Below are 17,912 nucleotides of genomic sequence, written 5' to 3' on the forward strand. Positions count from 1 at the left end.
CATACCTGACCTCCACACCCCAGTGCCACCTGCCACACCTGGCCTCCACACCCCAGTGCCACCTGCCACATTTGGCCTCCACACCCCAGTGCCACTTGCCACAGCCTCCACACCCCAGTGCCACCTGCCACACCTGGCCTCCACACCCCAGTGCCACCTGCCATACCTGGCCTCCATACCCCAGTGCCACCTGCCACATTTGGCCTCCACACCCCAGTGCCACCTGCCATACCTGGCCTCCACACCCCAGTGCCACCTGCCACACTTGGCCTCCACACTCCAGTGCACATCTACTTCCACGTTTGCATCTCTATCCATCCCTAGCCTGGTTTACTCCACCAGGACTTTCCCAGCCCCCCACTTGCTGCTCTCGGTCAGTGGGTCTCAGTTATCCTGAGGGCTGCTTTGGGTCTTTCAGGCATAGGCAGGTGCTAGAGGGACTTCCTCTTACTCTAGCCATGTCGGGGGTGTGGACTGATTAGACCCCACTGGCAGGTGTGAGTCATGCCTCCCAGTCACCTCTCTGTCCCTCCATTCATCAGCTACAATGCCTCCTACACTCTGAAGCGGGAAGAAGCACCCTAACTCTGGAACCTGGCTCCCCTCTCTGCTTCTTAGCATGCAGGGAGAGGGAGGAGACAGAGGGTAGAAGCCAGCTGACTTATTTACATGTCTCTCCCTCTGACATGATCCTGGGGCGATTTCTTATTTAATTATTAATGCCCTGGTAGTGCCTGATGCGTTAACCTCTGTCACTCCAAATGGAGTCACCTAATAACCATGGTGGCAGGATTGATTTTTCCCTTGGTCATCTCATAAGCATATGACTTTGGTCTTTGTGCTCCCTGAGAGCCCCCAGGAAGTCCCACTAAAGCGATTGGGGAGGAGATGCCCTCGAACGCCAACAGCTTCTTTCTGGCTGCTTCTCTGTCTTCGTAATTGAAGTGTCAGAGACAGGGGTGGTACAGTTGTTTGAGAGTCAGTCTGTGAAGCAGAGGTGTAGGGCTCTCTACACCCCCCCCCCCACTGGTTGCTTCCAACATGTCAGAAAGATAAAGGAAGCATGCTAGGAAGGTAGCAGGGTAGGCAGGGTGACCACACTGGAGCGCGGGACCTCGGCTGTCACTGGCCGGGCTCAAAAGGGATGTTTTCAATGGTGCTGACCGTTGTCAGGCTCTGCTGGGTGGTAGTAGATGCTACTTGACTGGGCAGAGTTGAAGACAAAAGGCAGACTGAAGGGAGAGATGGAGCAGGGATGAAGAAGCCTAGCCTGATTTAAAAAAAAAAAAAAAAAAAAAAGGTGTATGTATGTGTGTTCACATGTGTGTGTGTGTATGTTCACAAGTGTGTGTGTTCATATGTGTGTGTGTGCATGCACATGTGCATTCGAGTTCCTATACCCATATGTGTACAGAGGCCAGAAGAGGACACCAGGCATCCCTCTGAATCATTCTCCACCTTATTCTCTTGGTTCAGAGTCTCTCATTGAACCCAGAGCTAAACTGGCAGCCAGGAAGCCTCGGCGAGCCTCCCGCCTCCATCCCTCATAGAGGTTCCTGGTGTGTGCACAGTCATACCCAGTGCTGAGATACAAACTTAGGTCCTTGTGCTTCCGCAGCAGGCGCTCCTAGTCGCTAAGCTGTCTCCGCATCTTCTTGATTGACTGACCTGCTGGATGTTTGATTTCAATGCTGGAAGGGAACTCAGGGCCTTGTACACACTATGCAACTGCAGTAGTACTGAGCCCCATCCACAGCTCAGGGTGTGTTTCAGACTTGGCCAGGCTCTAGGAAAGACTGAATGGCAGAGGGAGAGGCTTTACCATCCCCACCCCCGGAATGTTGGACATCCTTCTCTCCCTCCCCACACTAGAACTGGGCATGCCCCCCCCCCCCCCGATAAAGACTTGGTATCTTAGGCCTCAGACTTTCAATCTAAACATCATTTCCTCCACTCCATCCATCTCCTCTTCTAGAGCACTCATTCAGACAACTGTCACCCTCTCTGCCGTTCTTAGTCTCCAGTGATTCCTGCCAGTAAGAGGTAAACTGTGCCGTTCAGACCTGACTCAGGAAAGCTTTAGTTAACACTTTGGTGGTGGTGGTGGTTGTTCTTGCAAGACAGGGTTTTTCTGTGTCACCCTGGCTGTCCTGGAACATTCTCTAAGATCTGATTCTGCCTCCCAGGTCCTAGTTTAAAGGCATGTGCTACCATACCCGACTTAGTGAAGACTTCTAAAGAGCTTGCCCATGATGGCTATGATCCAAGTAACCATCCCTCTAGTTATCATGGGTTCTTTGATATATTCAAAGCCTACTAAATTTAAAGGTGCCATCCCAGGGCTACACGGGAAACAGGGTCAAAACACTTTCTGCATTCAAGTCTTATTTGCCTTCCTGAGTTCTGTGTGTATCATTCCAGAGAGACTTAATCATCCCAGACCTCCATAGAAAAGATGTCCATGTCTCCCCTGGCTCTCCAACTCTTCCCGTCACTGGGTTCCCTTTTGAGTCTACTTGAATCTCCTAGGGAAGATGAAGTGGTTGGGTGGATGCTGACAATGGCTGCCGCCCTCAAGCTGTGCTGTGTGGACTCCAGGTTGCGTGTGGCAGTTGCTGAGTCTCTGCTGCTAAACTTGGGAGGAGAGAAGCTGGGACCAGGAGAGTAACTGCACCTCTTGGGCTTTGCCAGTTTAGAGAGGAGCAATGGAGTCACCCTTCCTTCCCCCAAGGGATCTGTAAATGTCCTTGATCTCCAGCTAAATCTGCACTTAGCTGGGCAATTTCCAGAATGAATGTAGAAAGTACAGCCTCATTAGTCATTAATTTAGACCCCATGGTTACACGGGATTTGTGATGATTGGCTTGTTGCTGAAAGAGCTGCTTAAAAAAAAGAATTTAACAAGGAAGTGAGGGGGGTGGGGGTCGAGCAGTTAAGCTTCCAGGAGAAAGGGGTCACATGGAGGACTGGATCCCGAGATGTGTGCAAGTATGTGCCATTCTCGTTTGTCCTCCCAGGAGGGTAAATGGCCCTCATCTAAAATCTTAGAGCCTGTGGGCTAGATACCCAACCATTTCAAATCTGGGGAATGATTTCCAATGTCAAAATGTTTTCCTCAGCCCTGCTTAATGGAAAGTGTATTTCTTCTAGTATCAGTAGTTGAAAAGCTACTCTGGATTCATCAAGACCTTTAAATAAATCCCAATAGAACCTCTTCCATGAGTCATGGCATTGGGTCAGCTCACAAAGGACACTGGGACTCATGAGGTCCAGCTCCACAGGAAGTGTCCTCGCTGCTCTGTGTCCCCGTGGTGGGGACATTTAGACTAGAAGCTGTTCTCTAAGGCTGTAGTGTAGGGTTATAAGGACTTGGGGAGTAAGGTCAGTGACCACTAGCCCCTCTCACATGGCTCACTCTCTATCCTCCTTAAGAAGCTGTGTGTTGTGTCTCTCATTTAGAGATCAAGGTAGTTGGCACTGTGTATCTGCTCTAAAAACTTGACATACAATGGTATTTCAGGAACCTCGATAACCTGGGTGTGCTGCTTCCTCAAAGCCCCGTTATCTGACTGTCTCGGCTGATCATCTCAGAGTGGGAATGGTATTTGGTGACCCCAGGGCACTGATATCCTGTCGGAGAAAAGAAGCAGGGGCCCAGAGTTCCAGGGGGCTGGTGACCAGAGTGCTTCAGAAGCTGCCTGGGCTCAGTTCCCTGTGGCTACACAGTCTGTTTCTCTTCCTTGGCAAAGGAGGAGTAGGAGGCGATGGGATGACCCAGCCTTGCCAGAGATGAGGAGGAGGGAGAGGAAAGAGTGTTGACTCCACAATGGCCAGATCTGGGTTTCTGTATCAAGGATAGATTTGGGGGTGGGGGTGAGGGTGGTGGAGGGATGCTCTGAATTCTGTGAAACTTTAGCCAATGCATTGCCTTGCATGTGGGCCTCTTCCTGGAGAGATCTCAGATCCATGACTCAGAATTTTCAGTTACACAGAGCCGTTGCCATATTAGTCAATGCTGTAAGTGTGAAGTATCCAGTCTTCACTGCTGTGTGGCAGCTGTGGGAGACCCGCTCTGTTTAATGCCCATTCCTTCACTTTGAGGGAGGACCAAGTCTTAGCACCAAACAGATGCCACAACCAAAGTCTGAGTAAGCCTGTCTTCTCTGTTCTCCCACACAGGCCCTGATGGCGCCATCTGCAATGGGCCTCCTTGTTGTCTTCCTTCTGCAAGCTGCTCTCGCTCTGAACCCTGAAGACCCCAATGTGTGTAGCCACTGGGAGAGGTAAGGTGGGCAGCTCGGAGCTGCCACTCTCTGGAGGACTCATTTTGTGTGAGGCACTCTAGAGAAACTACCAGAACCAGGAGAGGAGGCAGCTGGCTGTGAAGGTCCTAATGACCAGTATGGTGATGCAGGACAGGGTAGTCCAAACTGTAGGACAGGGTAAAACAGTGTGGATTCCTGAGAGCCAGGACCACGGGAACATGTTGACTGTAGGTGACGGTTTCCTGTTGGGCTGTCTTTCCCCTTCCTCCTTTGCATCCCACCCTGTACTAGAGACTTTTCTCATCGCTATGACAAGATATCTAAGAAAGACAACTTAAGAAAGGAAGGGTTATTTCTACCCACAGCACCAGGATACAGTGCATCGGAGCAAGGAAAGAACAGTTGCAGGAGTGTGAGGTAGCTGGTCACATGCAGGAAGCAGAGAGAGAGGGGGGGGCAGACAGACAGACACACAACTGTGGTCATCTCCCTTTCTTCTTTCTGTTCTGTCCCAGACAAGCCTGTGGAATGAAGTTGTTCACCCTTAGGCAGAGCCTTCTAACCTCTGTTAACCCAGTCTAGAAATGCCCCACAGGGTTTGCCTTCTAGGGGACTCTAGATCTGGTCAAGTTGGTAGTCAATTTCAATTATTGCATACCCATTTACAGATGAGGGAGTAGAGGTCTGGGGAGCTCTGTCCTTGTCTACAGCCAGAGTGGTGGCCAGGGTGAGGAGGCATGCATTGTGGTCCTAGATGTCTTGATCTTAGACTCTTGGGATGTCTGTCACAGTCTCCAAGGACTGACAGCAATGCAAGAGTGGATGGGTGGCTTGCTACAGGGAGGATGGGAAGACCTCATCTGATTTTGGTCAGGGCTAGCTCCGTCAGGGTAGCTGGACCACAGCAGAGAGCCTGCCTCAAACTGCCTGCGGCAGCAAGTCCTAGAGTCTAGGCTAGGTCTCTGCAGATGGTCTGACTTTGAAGTACAAGGTTAAAGTATTGATTTTGGTGAGCAGAAAGACAATGACCAGAGACCCAATCAGGAAAAACTGAATTAAACCCTGGAATTGATTGGCCATGCTGACCAGGATGGCTCTGCCACTTAGACACTAATAAATCAAATGAATAAAATTAAGATGAAGACCCAATGGGGCAAGTGGATGGCAGAGGAGGAAAAGTAAGATGGGTCCATGAGGATGAATGGCGAGCCCCTAGGCAGACAGAAGCATCTCACTGAGGCAGTGCCCAGGGGTAGCAGAGACACTCATGGACCAAGAAGAATGGTTGGATGCAAAGGGAAAGTGCTCTCTCCAGTGCGTTGTCTGGTGCCTGGATATCCTATGTGAAGTTGTAATGACATCAAGGCTAGAGCAAAGAGTATTTCCGTGGTGCCCTGGGAAAGGATATAAAAGATCTGGGAAGACTCCGGGGCATCCCCTGGGCTTTCTGTTTGCTACCTGTGCTTCTTGGGGGAGTCTCTGAACTCTGAGCCCAGGGCCACCTCCATCAGGATAGCAAGGAAAATAAACATCCTCACAGGCTGGGGGAGGATGGGGGGGGCACACATTTCACAAATGTGCTTTGTAATCACCGTCTTCATATTGGCAATTCCAGCTCGGGGGTTATTACCAACTCAGGTGCACACTAAACTCACTAGGGGTGTGTGAATGCAGGCTTTGCAGCCCAGCCCAGAGACCCAGTCTTACATCTTTTATACTTTCCCTTTTCCTCCTGGTTGGTGAATCTAAGCCTCTGTTTCCCAGTGTTCAGGGAGCCTCAATGATAGTTAGAACCCCTCATTAGTCTCTGATTTGGGGCCTCCTTCTTCAGATAAACCTGTCCATCATCCAGCCAGGTAAGACTGATGCGGTAGCCAGGTTCTAGGGTTCCCACTGCGTGTCTGGCCATCTGTGTCTTCTTCCAAGGCTCCAGTCTGGGTTGCTCTCTGTTACAGAGAGCCATTCTTTATGAAAGGACTCATAATGAATCTATCTAAACTTGAAAGCAAACTCTACTTGTCTCACCTGCTCAACCTGAGCAAGGTTGGAAGGTGAAAAACTATCAGGAACGAGCTAACTCTTTGGTGGCGGTGGCTTTCAGCTCAGGTCACAGCCTGCATGAGAGAACAGGGAGTCACACAGCCTCGAAGCCCAGGTCTTTTCCCTCTACCCCTGGGAAGGAGGCCATCTGTGATACCTGCATCCAGCAGCGTTCTTTCTTCTTGGAACTTCCAGCCCAGCTCCCCTGATACTGTGTTTAGATGTTTCTAGCCTGTGCCATTCCAGAAACACACCCTGGTCCTCAGAGAGCACTTGGGTATACTTTCCCAGCTGGATGAGCTCCTAGTTAGTTATATCCCCTACCACAAAACCCAGGATAGAATCCCTGCTTCTCCCCTCCTGCCCCGCACTACTGGTAAATCCTGGAGCTATAAGACAGATCAGCATTCATTAGCGTGTTGGCAAGTGAGCGGTATTAAACCACCCAGCTATGGAAGCAGGGCATGCACTTCAGGTTGGAGACTTGGCGTTGGTACAAGGCCCTCTAGCTGGATTCACTCAGCCCAAGGATCCTACAAAGCTAGGTCCAACCCCATGACATCTATACCTTTGGGGCTGGTTCTTTTGCCTCAGTCGGTACTGAACGAGAAAGCTGAGGCTGCAAGCGCTTGGGCATTTATTCCGCAGCAGGATTTGCTCCCTGCCCCCAACACGGAAAGAAGAAGGATCGGCCCATGCCTAGCACAGGGGGAAACCCACTGCCTGTCATACTGATGAAGGTTAGCATCTATTAAGCACTTACTATGTAGTCAGTAAGCATTTTAAGTGTTTTTCCCCCCCTTTCACCCTGAGAGGTGTATACTACTGCCATTGTCTGTTAATTCTCATGGTAATCCATGACATCCTTCATAGATGTCATAGATTTTCAATTGAGGACACAGAGGCTTATGGGAGCTCGGTGGCATGTTTAAGAACACACTAGTGAGTGATAAGACCCCCCCCTCCCTGGCCCAGGCTCTGACTCATTTATCCCCCTTCTTAGAGATGGCCTTGCAAAATGTATTGTGGTACTGTGGAATTTCAACTGAAGTCCTGCAGGAAGCAGGGGTGGGTGCTGTCCTGCCTGTTTCCTAAGGCCTGGCGATGAACAGGGGCATATGGGTCATGTCTGCATGTACTTGTATGTCTGGGGCACATCTCCCAGGTACCCACATTCAGGGTCATCTTTATCATTCACAGTGTCAGACAGAACTCCTGCTTGCCTGGGTGTCTGAGCACTGCCAAACCATTCCTGTCCTCCTTGCAGACCTTTGGCCTTGCAGGCGTCAGGGAGCAGACTGTGGCCCCACAGCCCCCAGCCCCCTTGCAAATGAACCAACCGTTTCCTCAGGCAAAGCAGATGGGCTTTTACAGCCTGGGCCCGGCCATCTGGCCCAGGTCAGTGAGCCTTCTGGGGAAAACATGGAACACCAGTCTACATGACAATTAATTCCTGACACGCTCTCCAGCCTGCCCGGGAGGTGTGTGCCACGCGTCAGCAGCCAGGCATCAGTAGCACTGTTTCATGTCACCTGGCCAGAGTGACAAAGCAAATGTCTGCCTTGGTGAAGCTCAGAACAGCTTTCCTGTGGCTTCCACCTGCTGGACTAGGTTATGGCTAATAGGCAGGATGACAATGACTGCTTCCATTGGGAGGTCTGGAGACATCCTCTATGAAGCCCCAGCTATGCTAGAGATAGAATGGGCCGGAAGGTCACTGGAAGGACTGGGGACGTTAGGCTGTGTGAGGTCCTTTCCTTATCTGCAAAGTGAGATTAATTCTTCTACCTGCTTTATAAGATTGTCTGGGAACAGCCAGCCAGTCCAGTGTTGACCTAGAAAACATTAGGACCGGGTTTGATCTCTCAGAACCTACATTAAACAGACAAACAAACAAAGCTGGACACATGATGAGTGTTTGTAATCCCAGAGTGAGGGAGACAGAGACAGGTGGATCCCTGAGACTCACTGTGGCCACCTAAGTCTCTTTGGCAAGTCCCCAGCCCAATAAGAGTCCCTGTCTCATAAAGCAAGGTGGCAGGCATCTGAGAGACCACAGTCAAGGTTGTCCTCAGGCTTCCACATGCATGCACACAAGCAAGTACACCTGCATACACATGTACCCTGTACTACACAAACACACACAGAGGAATGGGACTCAAAAGGATTAAAGGATTTAATAAAGGGGCCTCAGTTAATATTAGCAGCTGTTGATAGCAGCAAGTTGCCTCTCCCAGCCTCAGTTTCTTCATGAATGTAAAAGGGCAACTTATTCAGAGTTGCTTTAAAGATCATCTCCCATACACACTAAAGACTGTAATGGTCAGGTGAGGTTGCACACATACCAACACTTGAGAGGCAGAGGCAGGTGGATCTCTGTGAGTTCAAGGCTAACCTGGTCTACAGAACAAGTTCTAGAACAGCCAGGGTTACACAGAGAAGCACAGCAAAGCAAAGCAAAACATCATCAGTATCTGAATAAACATAACATTGCTAAGAGACAGGGTCTTGCATATTTCCTAGTCTGCTCTTGAGCCCCTGGGCTCAAAAACTTCTCTAGCCTCCATGTCTAAGGCTATATGGCATGTACCAATATACCTGGATGATATAAAATATTTTTGACTTGTTGAATCTGCCTTCTAGAATCACACAGAATAAACCAAACCTTCCTATACTTACTATCTGCTAAGTAAAGTAGAATTTAGGAAAATTACCTGGGTCACATGTTAGTAAGGATATAGTCTAGCTTCTTTTCCTATTCTAGTAATAAGATATTCAGACAGAAGCTCACAGTCCACGATGGTAGGGAAGTCACAGCCAGAGCTTATCACATGCTGTCCACAGTCAGGAAGCAGAAGGCAGTTACTGCATGCTGCTGCTCATTCTCTCTGTTTTATGTGGTTCAGGATCTCAGCCTAGGGAATTGTTCCACCCACAGTGGACAGGACTTCCCCTCGATTAATTTGATCAAGAAACTGTGTGCTCAGAGGCACATCCTCTAGCTAATTTCTCCATTCTGTCAGGTTGACAGTTAACTCTAACCAGCACAGATGTGGCCTAGGGTTATAGCTGAGATCCAGGGCAGGAGTTTGGGAGCTGGGAGGGAAGGTCAGAGCTGGATTCTGGTCTTAGGACTTGGGGCTGGGCAAGTCTGAGGAGGGAGGTGTGTCCTGGCATGGGCTTGGCCTTTGCTGACCATGGCTTCCATCTCTCCTCTGGTCCTCAGCTATGCCGTGACTGTGCAGGAGTCTTATGCACACCCCTTTGATCAGATCTACTACACACGATGTGCAGACATCCTCAACTGGTTCAAGTGTACTCGGCACCGGTAAGCACACCCCAGAGGACTGAGTAGAGGAGAAGTGCCCGACTCTCTAGTTTGTTATTGAGAGATCTGTGGAGCCCGTGTTGTGTGCACTGTCCATATTGCATGCCCAGAACTCTTGAAGGCTGCTGGTGTGAGAGACTGTTAGCTGCTGTCTTCTGGTTGGAAGTGGTGGACTTCATGACCTGTGGGTATAAAACCCTCAACAAGCAACATGGAAAGTTGGTGGATGAGCACCCCGACTTCCTTATCAAGAGGAGAGCGTGCAGCTCTGAGGCATTTCTAGTCACTCCCTCATCGATCCTAATGGAGAGAGCCCGAGTTGTGCCCAGTAGTCACCCACTTAGTAGTAACACACCCTGTGCTGGCTGCTCCACGCTCTCCTCTGACCTCTCCCAGTTTTGTCAGAGTTGCTGGCCTATGGCCATAGCCAGAGGCAGAGGCAGCAGCTGGCTCTGGTCTTGCCCTGATCTCTTGTATTCTTGAGCCAGAACTGAGAGTTTGTTCCAAAGTGTGGCTCCATTGTCTTGGAGGCTACACAGCCTTCCATTACCCTGGGGCAGGGTGAATGAGAGGCTGCTTATTAAAATAGGCTGTGTTCTTGGAACGTGAATAATTTTGCTAAATTATTGAGTCTCTGTGGAGCTTTCCTGATGACCTGGAGTGTGCATGCTGACAGCGGCACCATCTGTCTGTGGGCTGTAGTAGCTTTGTCCAGCATCCTCCCCAGAGCTGCCTGGCCCCAGACCCTACCTGTCCAGCTCCGCTCCCTACAATGGGGGCACACAAGGCTGGGGGAGTCAGGAGCAGTGGCGGTCCCTTTCCTGTGATGTATCAGCGTGTAAGGTTTCTCTCTCTCCCTATCTGAAGACTTGGGAGTCTTCCCATGTATCAGGGACTTCCCATGGCCCAGTGACTTCTGTGTCAACTATGAATCATTTTTTTATCTGACACACACACACACACACACACACACACACTTCCAGGCCAGGGCCTGCCTTCCTGTGTGGGGAAAGTAGCTTCTTGTGAGGCCAGCTTACCCATTACAGGCTTTTGACAAAGTAGAATGACCTTAGCTTAACGCATTCCCAAATATCACAGATTTCCCATGAGGCCATCATTGTCGTTTGTCATGAGGTGAGAATTTTAAAGATTTGAGAGGGTTGTCCAGACTGCGGCTGAAGGACTAGCCTCCCAACCCGGCCCAGGATTCTGTGTGAAGCAGGCTGAAGGGAATCCAGTCTTTCTATTCTCCACAGAGGAGGAGACAGGGGCAGCCCTGTGGTATGTAGAGGAACAGAAAGGGCTCTGCCTTCAAGGTCCCGGTCATTTCTTCTCCTGTTTCTAATGGCCGTTTTGGATATGTGGCACTGCCAGTGACGGGGGCTTTTCTTATGGATGCCCCCCCTTTGACTCCTCCTAATGCCTCAGTCCTCACACCAGCCCCTCCTGTCTTACTCTTTCAGAAAAGCTCTGAAGGGCCAGAGAGCCACCAGAGAGAACTGGTACCAGGTTTTAGGGTAGGGCCTGGTGGCTTTGCAATTTGAGTGATCTGGGTTTGAATTCTGTTTCTGGTAATCCTGTTCTTGGGATAATGTATTTTTTTTTATTAGCCTATATGAATTGTACAAAATAACAGATGTTATGATGACATTTTCATATAGGAGTCTAATATACCTTGATCACAGTCCACCCCACCCCCCATTTCCCCTTCTTGTCTGACCCTGACATTTATTAGCTGTGTGACCGAAAGCAAGTCATTAACCTCTCTGAGTATCAATTTCTCATCCATAAAGCTGTGGGTAGTGGGTGGCGGGGAACATAAAATAAGAATGGAAGCTCTAAAAGACAAATGAAAGGAATAGGATTAATGGAGCATGATAGTGGGGTGTGACAACGGCCCTGCCTGCCTCAGGAGGCTACTGGGAAAATCTTGCCTATAAATTTCTGGCCCAGACCCAAGTCTCAAAGATTTTGTCTCCATAAGGACTAGAACCCAAGTCTCTCTCTGGCTCTCAGAGCCCAGCAGGACTCCAGCTTCTTCCTCCACAGCCTGAGGGCAGGATTAGAGCTTGCCAGGGAACAGCACGCCCTCTGCAGGAGGCTTGAAGAAGTTCATATGGAACACACAATCAGACCCAAGGAGTTCTCTTGCAGCCTTTCCAACTCAGGGATCAGGCCAACACCCAGGCATAGGCTGGCAGTTGGTACCAAAGCTGTCAGAGTGCCATTCTTATCCAGGTCCCTAGGGTTCTCCTGAGTCCAGGACCTGGTTTGTTAAGGACCCTAGAGGACACCCACCCCTGTGGCCCTCTACAATGTCACCCCAGCAGCCTTCTCGGCAGCCCATGGATCTGGGAAAGATTGGGAAGTCAGCAGGTTTCCCCAGCACTCCTTGGGTAATACATTCTGCACCACGGCGGCCTACATCCCGTCATCGATTTTTCTTTATTGCGTTCTTTCATATTCGAAGCTGCCATGCATTTTAAAGTAATTATTGAATGGCATCCTCAATAGAGCTTAACACAAATATCATTCTAAACGGGATGGATTGATTTTCAATCCTTTCAAGTGGCTCTCTCCCTCGTGCCTAGGATCAGCTATAAGACTGCGTATAGGCGCGGCCTCCGGACCATGTACCGGCGGAGGTCCCAATGCTGCCCTGGCTACTATGAGAATGGAGACTTCTGCATTCGTAAGTAGGGGCCTTGTGGAGATGGGAAGGGAGTCGGGGAAGCCCTCCAGCCTACCCCAGAGCTTTGGAAATCCCTGCATGTTATCAGTGCCTAGAAGGGACTCTGCTCTTGGTTTACAACATGGTTTTGCCCTCAAATGAACCAACCTTCCACTATCACCAGGGCAGGTGGAAGCAGACAGTTCTAGATCCTGAAAGGGAGTAGGGGAGAAGTGGATCCTTCCAAAATGGACTCAGTGAAGGAGAGAGGGAATTCCAAGTGCCTAGTGCAGGCCTGATCTGTCTGAATGCATGAAAGACCTTCGCTGGAGAGGTAGACATGATGGATGGGAGGGTGGAAGGGTGGACAGATGGAGGCAGAAGAGGGAGGAGGGAAGGCAGGGCGACTGCATAGCTGGATGGACAAACCACAGCTCCTATGAAGGGGTGGCCTGAGTAGGTCAGAACATAAGGAGTGGTTCCAGGAGATAGAGGGACTACCGAGGGGAGAGAGTCATGAAAGATAATCACCACGTTTCCTTGTTTGATTATAGCTGCTCAGGGAACAGGAGGAATAGTGTTAGGAGAAAATAAGAGCTGCGTTGCTGATGGTCACAGGTTCCCGGATAGGGGACACCCAGACGTGAGGGCTCTGGCTCCAGCTTGCTGACCATGTGGCTCTGGGATGATGACCATGGGGGTCTCTTAGAGCCACATCTGCCCAGTGGAATGGGACACGAAGGACTCTTCAGGAAGAAGATATTTGGATAGTTTCTCACCTGGGGTCATGAGAACTGGGAAGTCCCTTACTTACAAAGTTCCTGTCCTGCACTCAGAGAGCGGTGAACCTTGTGAGGATTCTCTTCCCCAGAAAGAGCTTTGGGCAGGTGAGCCTGCTGGGCTTGGGAACGACCTGATGGTTCCTCTCCTGGGGTTACATTGCCACTCGTGATGGAGAACGTCAATTCTAGTCGCCCTGCAGGATGAGGGGAAGGTGCTCTGCGAGTCAGCTTAATAGGTATAGTGTCCCAGGAGACACTATACAGAGAGAAGGCACACCAACCGCATCCCGGAGGGTTTTCCAGGGCTGAGGGCCCAGCTAAGGATGAGGCCTTGGCTGGGACCCCAACTTGGATGGGGGTGCTCTGGGGTATGCTGGCGGAGGTGAGATCAGCATTGAAGACCACTGTTTTGCTCACACAGGACAGCCAGCCAGGCATGACGAGGGGTCTGCAAGCCTACCAGGCGATACAGTGCTGTAGCTAGAGCAAGCCTGATTTGACATATCTGGCTTCTTCCTTCATTGTCACAGAGTCCAGCATCCAAGACGTGCTGGGCACTCTTCTAACTGTGTCCCCCATTCATTGTCAAACAGCAGCCCTACCGGATAGGTGTCATTGTTTCTTTCATTTTGTAGATAGGGCAACTGAGTCATGGAGGATGTAAGTAATTTGGTCAAGGTCACCCAGTGGGGAAGTGGCAGGCCATGGTCTTGAGTCCAGGCTGTCTGGCCCCCATCTGGGGGCTGCATGCTCAAGTAGTTTACATAGACCTACTCTTGCTGCATGAGATTTTACTTTCTACCTCAGTTTGCAAACCTAGAAAATGGGGCCAGCTTGAGCCGCATCCTTAGACACGGGGTCTTTGCAGATGTCAGTTCCCTTCTCTGTGGCTTTGCAGATGTCGGTTCCCTTCTCTGTGGCTTTACAGATGTCGGTTCCCTTCTCTGTGGCTTTGGTTCTTCCCATTTTGTTTTTCCAGTTCTGACTTTGACCTTAATCGCTCAAGGGGGTCCATAAACATTTCCCTGGGAATGTACACTGTGCATGTTAGCCAGGGTTCTCTGGAGGAACAGAACTAATAGAATGAACGTGTATTAAGAGAGGACTTATTAGACTGGGTTGCATAATATAGTCCCAGTAGTCTGACAATGGCTATCTCCTACCAGAGAGGTTGGGAACCCAGTGGTTGCTCAGTTCAGGAGGCTGGTGTCTCAATCAAGTGCCGGAGGCCAAGAGGAGACCTAAAGAGCCGCTGCTGTCTAGTCCCTGTTAGAAACCTGGTTCTAGCTATCAGCACAGGGATCTGCAGTGGCTGTAACAGAGGATATGAACTCACCAGCAAGTGGACGGCCAAGCTGAGCAAAAAAGCAAAGTTTCCTCTCTGTCTCTATCTCTGTCTCTCTCTCCCTGACCCCCCCCCCNNGNGNNNGNGTGNGTGNGNGNGNGNGTGTGCGCGTGTGTACCCAGATTTCCTTCTTCTATAAGAGCCTACGTCACACCTGATTAGGCTCTCCCTAAATGACCTCATCCCCTCTTTAAGACCTTGTCTCCTAATAAGGTCATGTTTGAGGATCTGAGGGTTAAGACAGTGCCAACCCAGCCTCTTCTTGCTCATGGAGATGGGAGGAGCCAGCCCTACACAGGCTCCATCACCTGTCCAAGAGGGAATACAGACTCTGGGTTGGGGGAACCTGTATGAGAGAGAGCCCTGGCAGCGGTCTGGTGAAGACTGTGTCCAGCCCTGACCTGTGCTCTGGCCCAGGAAGGGGATGTCACTGATCCTCAGCAAACCTTAGAACCTTGATTCTCACAGGCAGAAGGATAGTGTGCCAGGAGAGAAAGCTTTGGTGAATTCTGCCGCTTACTTGCTGTGCAATCATGGGCAAGGCCCTTGCCCTCTCCGAGCCCTCCTGTGCATGGAAAGAGGAAGGGAAGATACGGCGACTGGGCGTGCAGGAGAGCAGAAAGCTCAGGACAGATCTAAGAGGAACGCTGTCTCCCACTTTGTTCCATTTCCCCCACCCAGAGCTGCCATCCTTGTCTGGAACATTGTACCAGAGCTGCTCACCTCTGCTTTTCTGGGTCACGCCCTGTCCTTTTCCGTGGCCTGCAGACACAGCTGAGTGCCCCTTTGGTTGCCAAGTATCAAAGATTTTCCAAAGATCACAGAGCACAGCGTCTTTCTTCCTCTACTTGAAACGGTCTTGGTGTTTCTGCCCACGTGGAGCTGCTTTTATGTCTCCGCAGAGCAGACCATCACCTACAAGACAGTTGTGGTGCTGAGGGGGAGCTCTGCTCTTTATAAACACTGGCCGAGCATCAGACTCGATGTGCTGGGTTATGCTGTAGTAACACCAAGCACTGAGGGCCGAGAGGCTTCAAATAGCAATGTTTGGTTTCTTGTTCATGACTTCTGTCTTCCTGGGCTCTCTGAGGCCAGCGCCTTGCCGACATCAAACTTTGTCTGGTGGCACAATCTCTGTGAGATTCCAGGGCACAGAGAAGTGGGCTCTGGTTAGTCCAGAAGTCAGAGAGCCAAGGACATTTAATGGGCATCACCAAAGCTTCTCATAGCCCTATAGGATGCCTCAGCTTACCCAACAATATTGTTGCAGCATCCGCTTGCTTAAAACAGCCTCTGTGCGCTCTCCTCCCGGGATGAGCGGAATGAGCAGCTTCAGATTGGCTCCTCGGCACATCTGGAGGCCTTTTTCCTAGCAGCCTGCACACCTGAACTTCTGACAAGTTCCCTGGCACTGCAGCTGCTGATCCTGGGAACCTCCTGTGGAGAGCCCTGGGTGCCATTCAGAGAAGGGGTGAATTCCTCACGCTCCTGCACCTACAGCTTCAGAGTGGGCTGTCTGGAGGCCCAGCAGGTGCCTCCCAGATGCCCCTCTTTAACAATCAGACCTTCTCCCAAAGAGCAGAAGAGGAAAAGGTAGGAACTGCAGGAGTGGTCCGGTTGGCTACTGTTGGCCCAGTCCCCTGGTCTTCCATGTCCCCTGACTTAATTTTCTTTCAAGGTGGGAGCTAGCTCCCCCAAACATCCGAGAGGTGTCTTCTGGCCCTCCTGTGGGGGGGGGCTTGAGGACTACCAGTCTGTCTTTGGCTTTGTGCTTTGTGTGGCAATTCACAAGGGAAAGAACTAAGCAGAAACTCCAGGCAGGTCTGTGGCTAACAGCAGGCAGGGCTGTATAGAATCAGGGGCTGGCTGACTAAAGGGCTGAGATGCTAAGGGAAAGCAGCAGAGGGAAGCTTGGAATATGGGGTGCACAGAAGTTACGTGTGTTGGAGGGAATAAGATTGCGGTGCGGTGAGCTCGCGACCCAGGGAGCTGGCTGTCCTATAACTGTGACTTGGGTATGGTTGTTTCATTACTGCGCTGCTAGCCTTTGTTTATTCTTGATGCTAGGGATTGAACCCAGTGCATGCCAGGTAAGGGCTCTACCACTGAGCAGCACCCCTATTGCAGGCGCGTCGTGCAATCAATGATCCCTTACGTGTAGCACATGAGGTTCTCAAAGCACCTTACTTGTTGTCTGATGTCTCATTCTCCTTCCTGGTTCTTCAGTCTCCTTTTTCCTGAAGGTTCTGAGTGTGAGGACGCAGGTGGCTCCACCACGCCCATCTGTGTGGGGCGTGAAAGAGGGGGGCAACTAGGTCCTCCAGCATGCTTACTGAGCTCTCTATCAGTGCGGTAGGTACCGCCTTAGACTTTCCTAAGGATCTTTAATAATTCTTTCTGGGAAGCCCTAGGGGTTTTTTGTTTGTTTGTTTGTTTGTTTTGTTGTTGTTGTTTTTCCCCTTTGGGAACCTGAGTCTGTCCTGGCTTGGGTGGCTTAGCAGTTATGACATCAAGTTTCAGTTCTTCCAAGGATTATGGTTCACTGTGTTCTGGATTTAATATTGTAATGCGTTGGAATGAGGATATGCCTATGCTTGTGGCTGTCTCTGTCTCTCTGTCTCTGTCTCTGTCTGTCTGTCTGTCTCTGTCTCTGTCTCTGTCTCTGTCTCTGTCTCTCTCTCTCTCTCTCTCTCTCTCTCTGTGTGTGTGTATTATGTGTGTGTGCATGAGCCCTTGGAGGCCAGGAAAGGCATCAAATCCCCTTGAGCTAGAGAGGCAGGTCGTTGTGGTCTACCTAACCTGGGTACTGGGAACTGAACTTGTGTCCCCTGGAAAAGCAGCATTTCCCGAGCCCTTTCTCCGGTCCTGGAGTTATTTTTATTTACATCTTTTATTCTCAGAGATATGCATCTTCAAGGTAAGGACCCATGTCCTTCAGCAGTCTGGACCGTTCTCAGCCATAGCCCCTTAACAGTCGCCTTCCTCCATTCCCTCGGGCCCGCCCCTCCCCTGAGAGTCCCAGAGCCTCTCCCCCCATCTCTCAGACTTCTAAAGCTTCATGTTTCACCCTGTATCTCCAGTGTCTTGTCTTGAAGGAGTGCCTCAGATCCATTGTTTAGATCCTGCAGCACAGCTAATTAACCTGTCTACTGAGGTCTGAATTTCAGTTGCTTACAGTTCATTCCTAGGGGTTTACTGAAGCTGTTTCGGAAATACAAGCTTGTGTTTCTGCAGGTCCTTTCTCATGACCAATTCTGTTCCTGTGTTTATGGCTTTAGTTATTCTAAACATATGTCTTTTATAGCTCTTTCTAGATGCTTCTGTCTTTTAGTGCTATTAGTTCAAATCTTTGGAATAACTGTCCTCCTGTTTGTGACACCTGCTGAGTGGCCAAGATGGTAGACTGTCTTCTCTTAGAGGGAGTTACTTTTTATTTTTATTTTTTTATTTTTTTTTAAAGATTTATTTATTTATTATATGT

The 17,912-nt window shown here is 50.2% G+C and overlaps 1 protein-coding gene across 1 annotated transcript in view; it reads left to right on the forward strand.

The window, feature by feature from the left end:
* The window catches only part of Megf11 (multiple EGF like domains 11), a 320,501-nt gene that overhangs the window by 105,831 nt on the left and 196,758 nt on the right, over positions 1–17,912 (forward strand). Inside the window, exons 2-4 of the mRNA XM_029543169.1 lie at positions 4,180–4,283; positions 9,532–9,633; positions 12,225–12,325. Of these exons, the coding sequence (XP_029399029.1) occupies positions 4,186–4,283; positions 9,532–9,633; positions 12,225–12,325 (301 nt within the window). The 5' untranslated portion in view covers positions 4,180–4,185. The remainder of the gene's footprint in view (positions 1–4,179; positions 4,284–9,531; positions 9,634–12,224; positions 12,326–17,912) is intronic.

Source organism: Mus pahari, chromosome 10 (genome assembly GCF_900095145.1).
Source record: "Mus pahari chromosome 10, PAHARI_EIJ_v1.1, whole genome shotgun sequence".
Classification (NCBI taxonomy): Eukaryota; Metazoa; Chordata; class Mammalia; order Rodentia; family Muridae; genus Mus; species Mus pahari.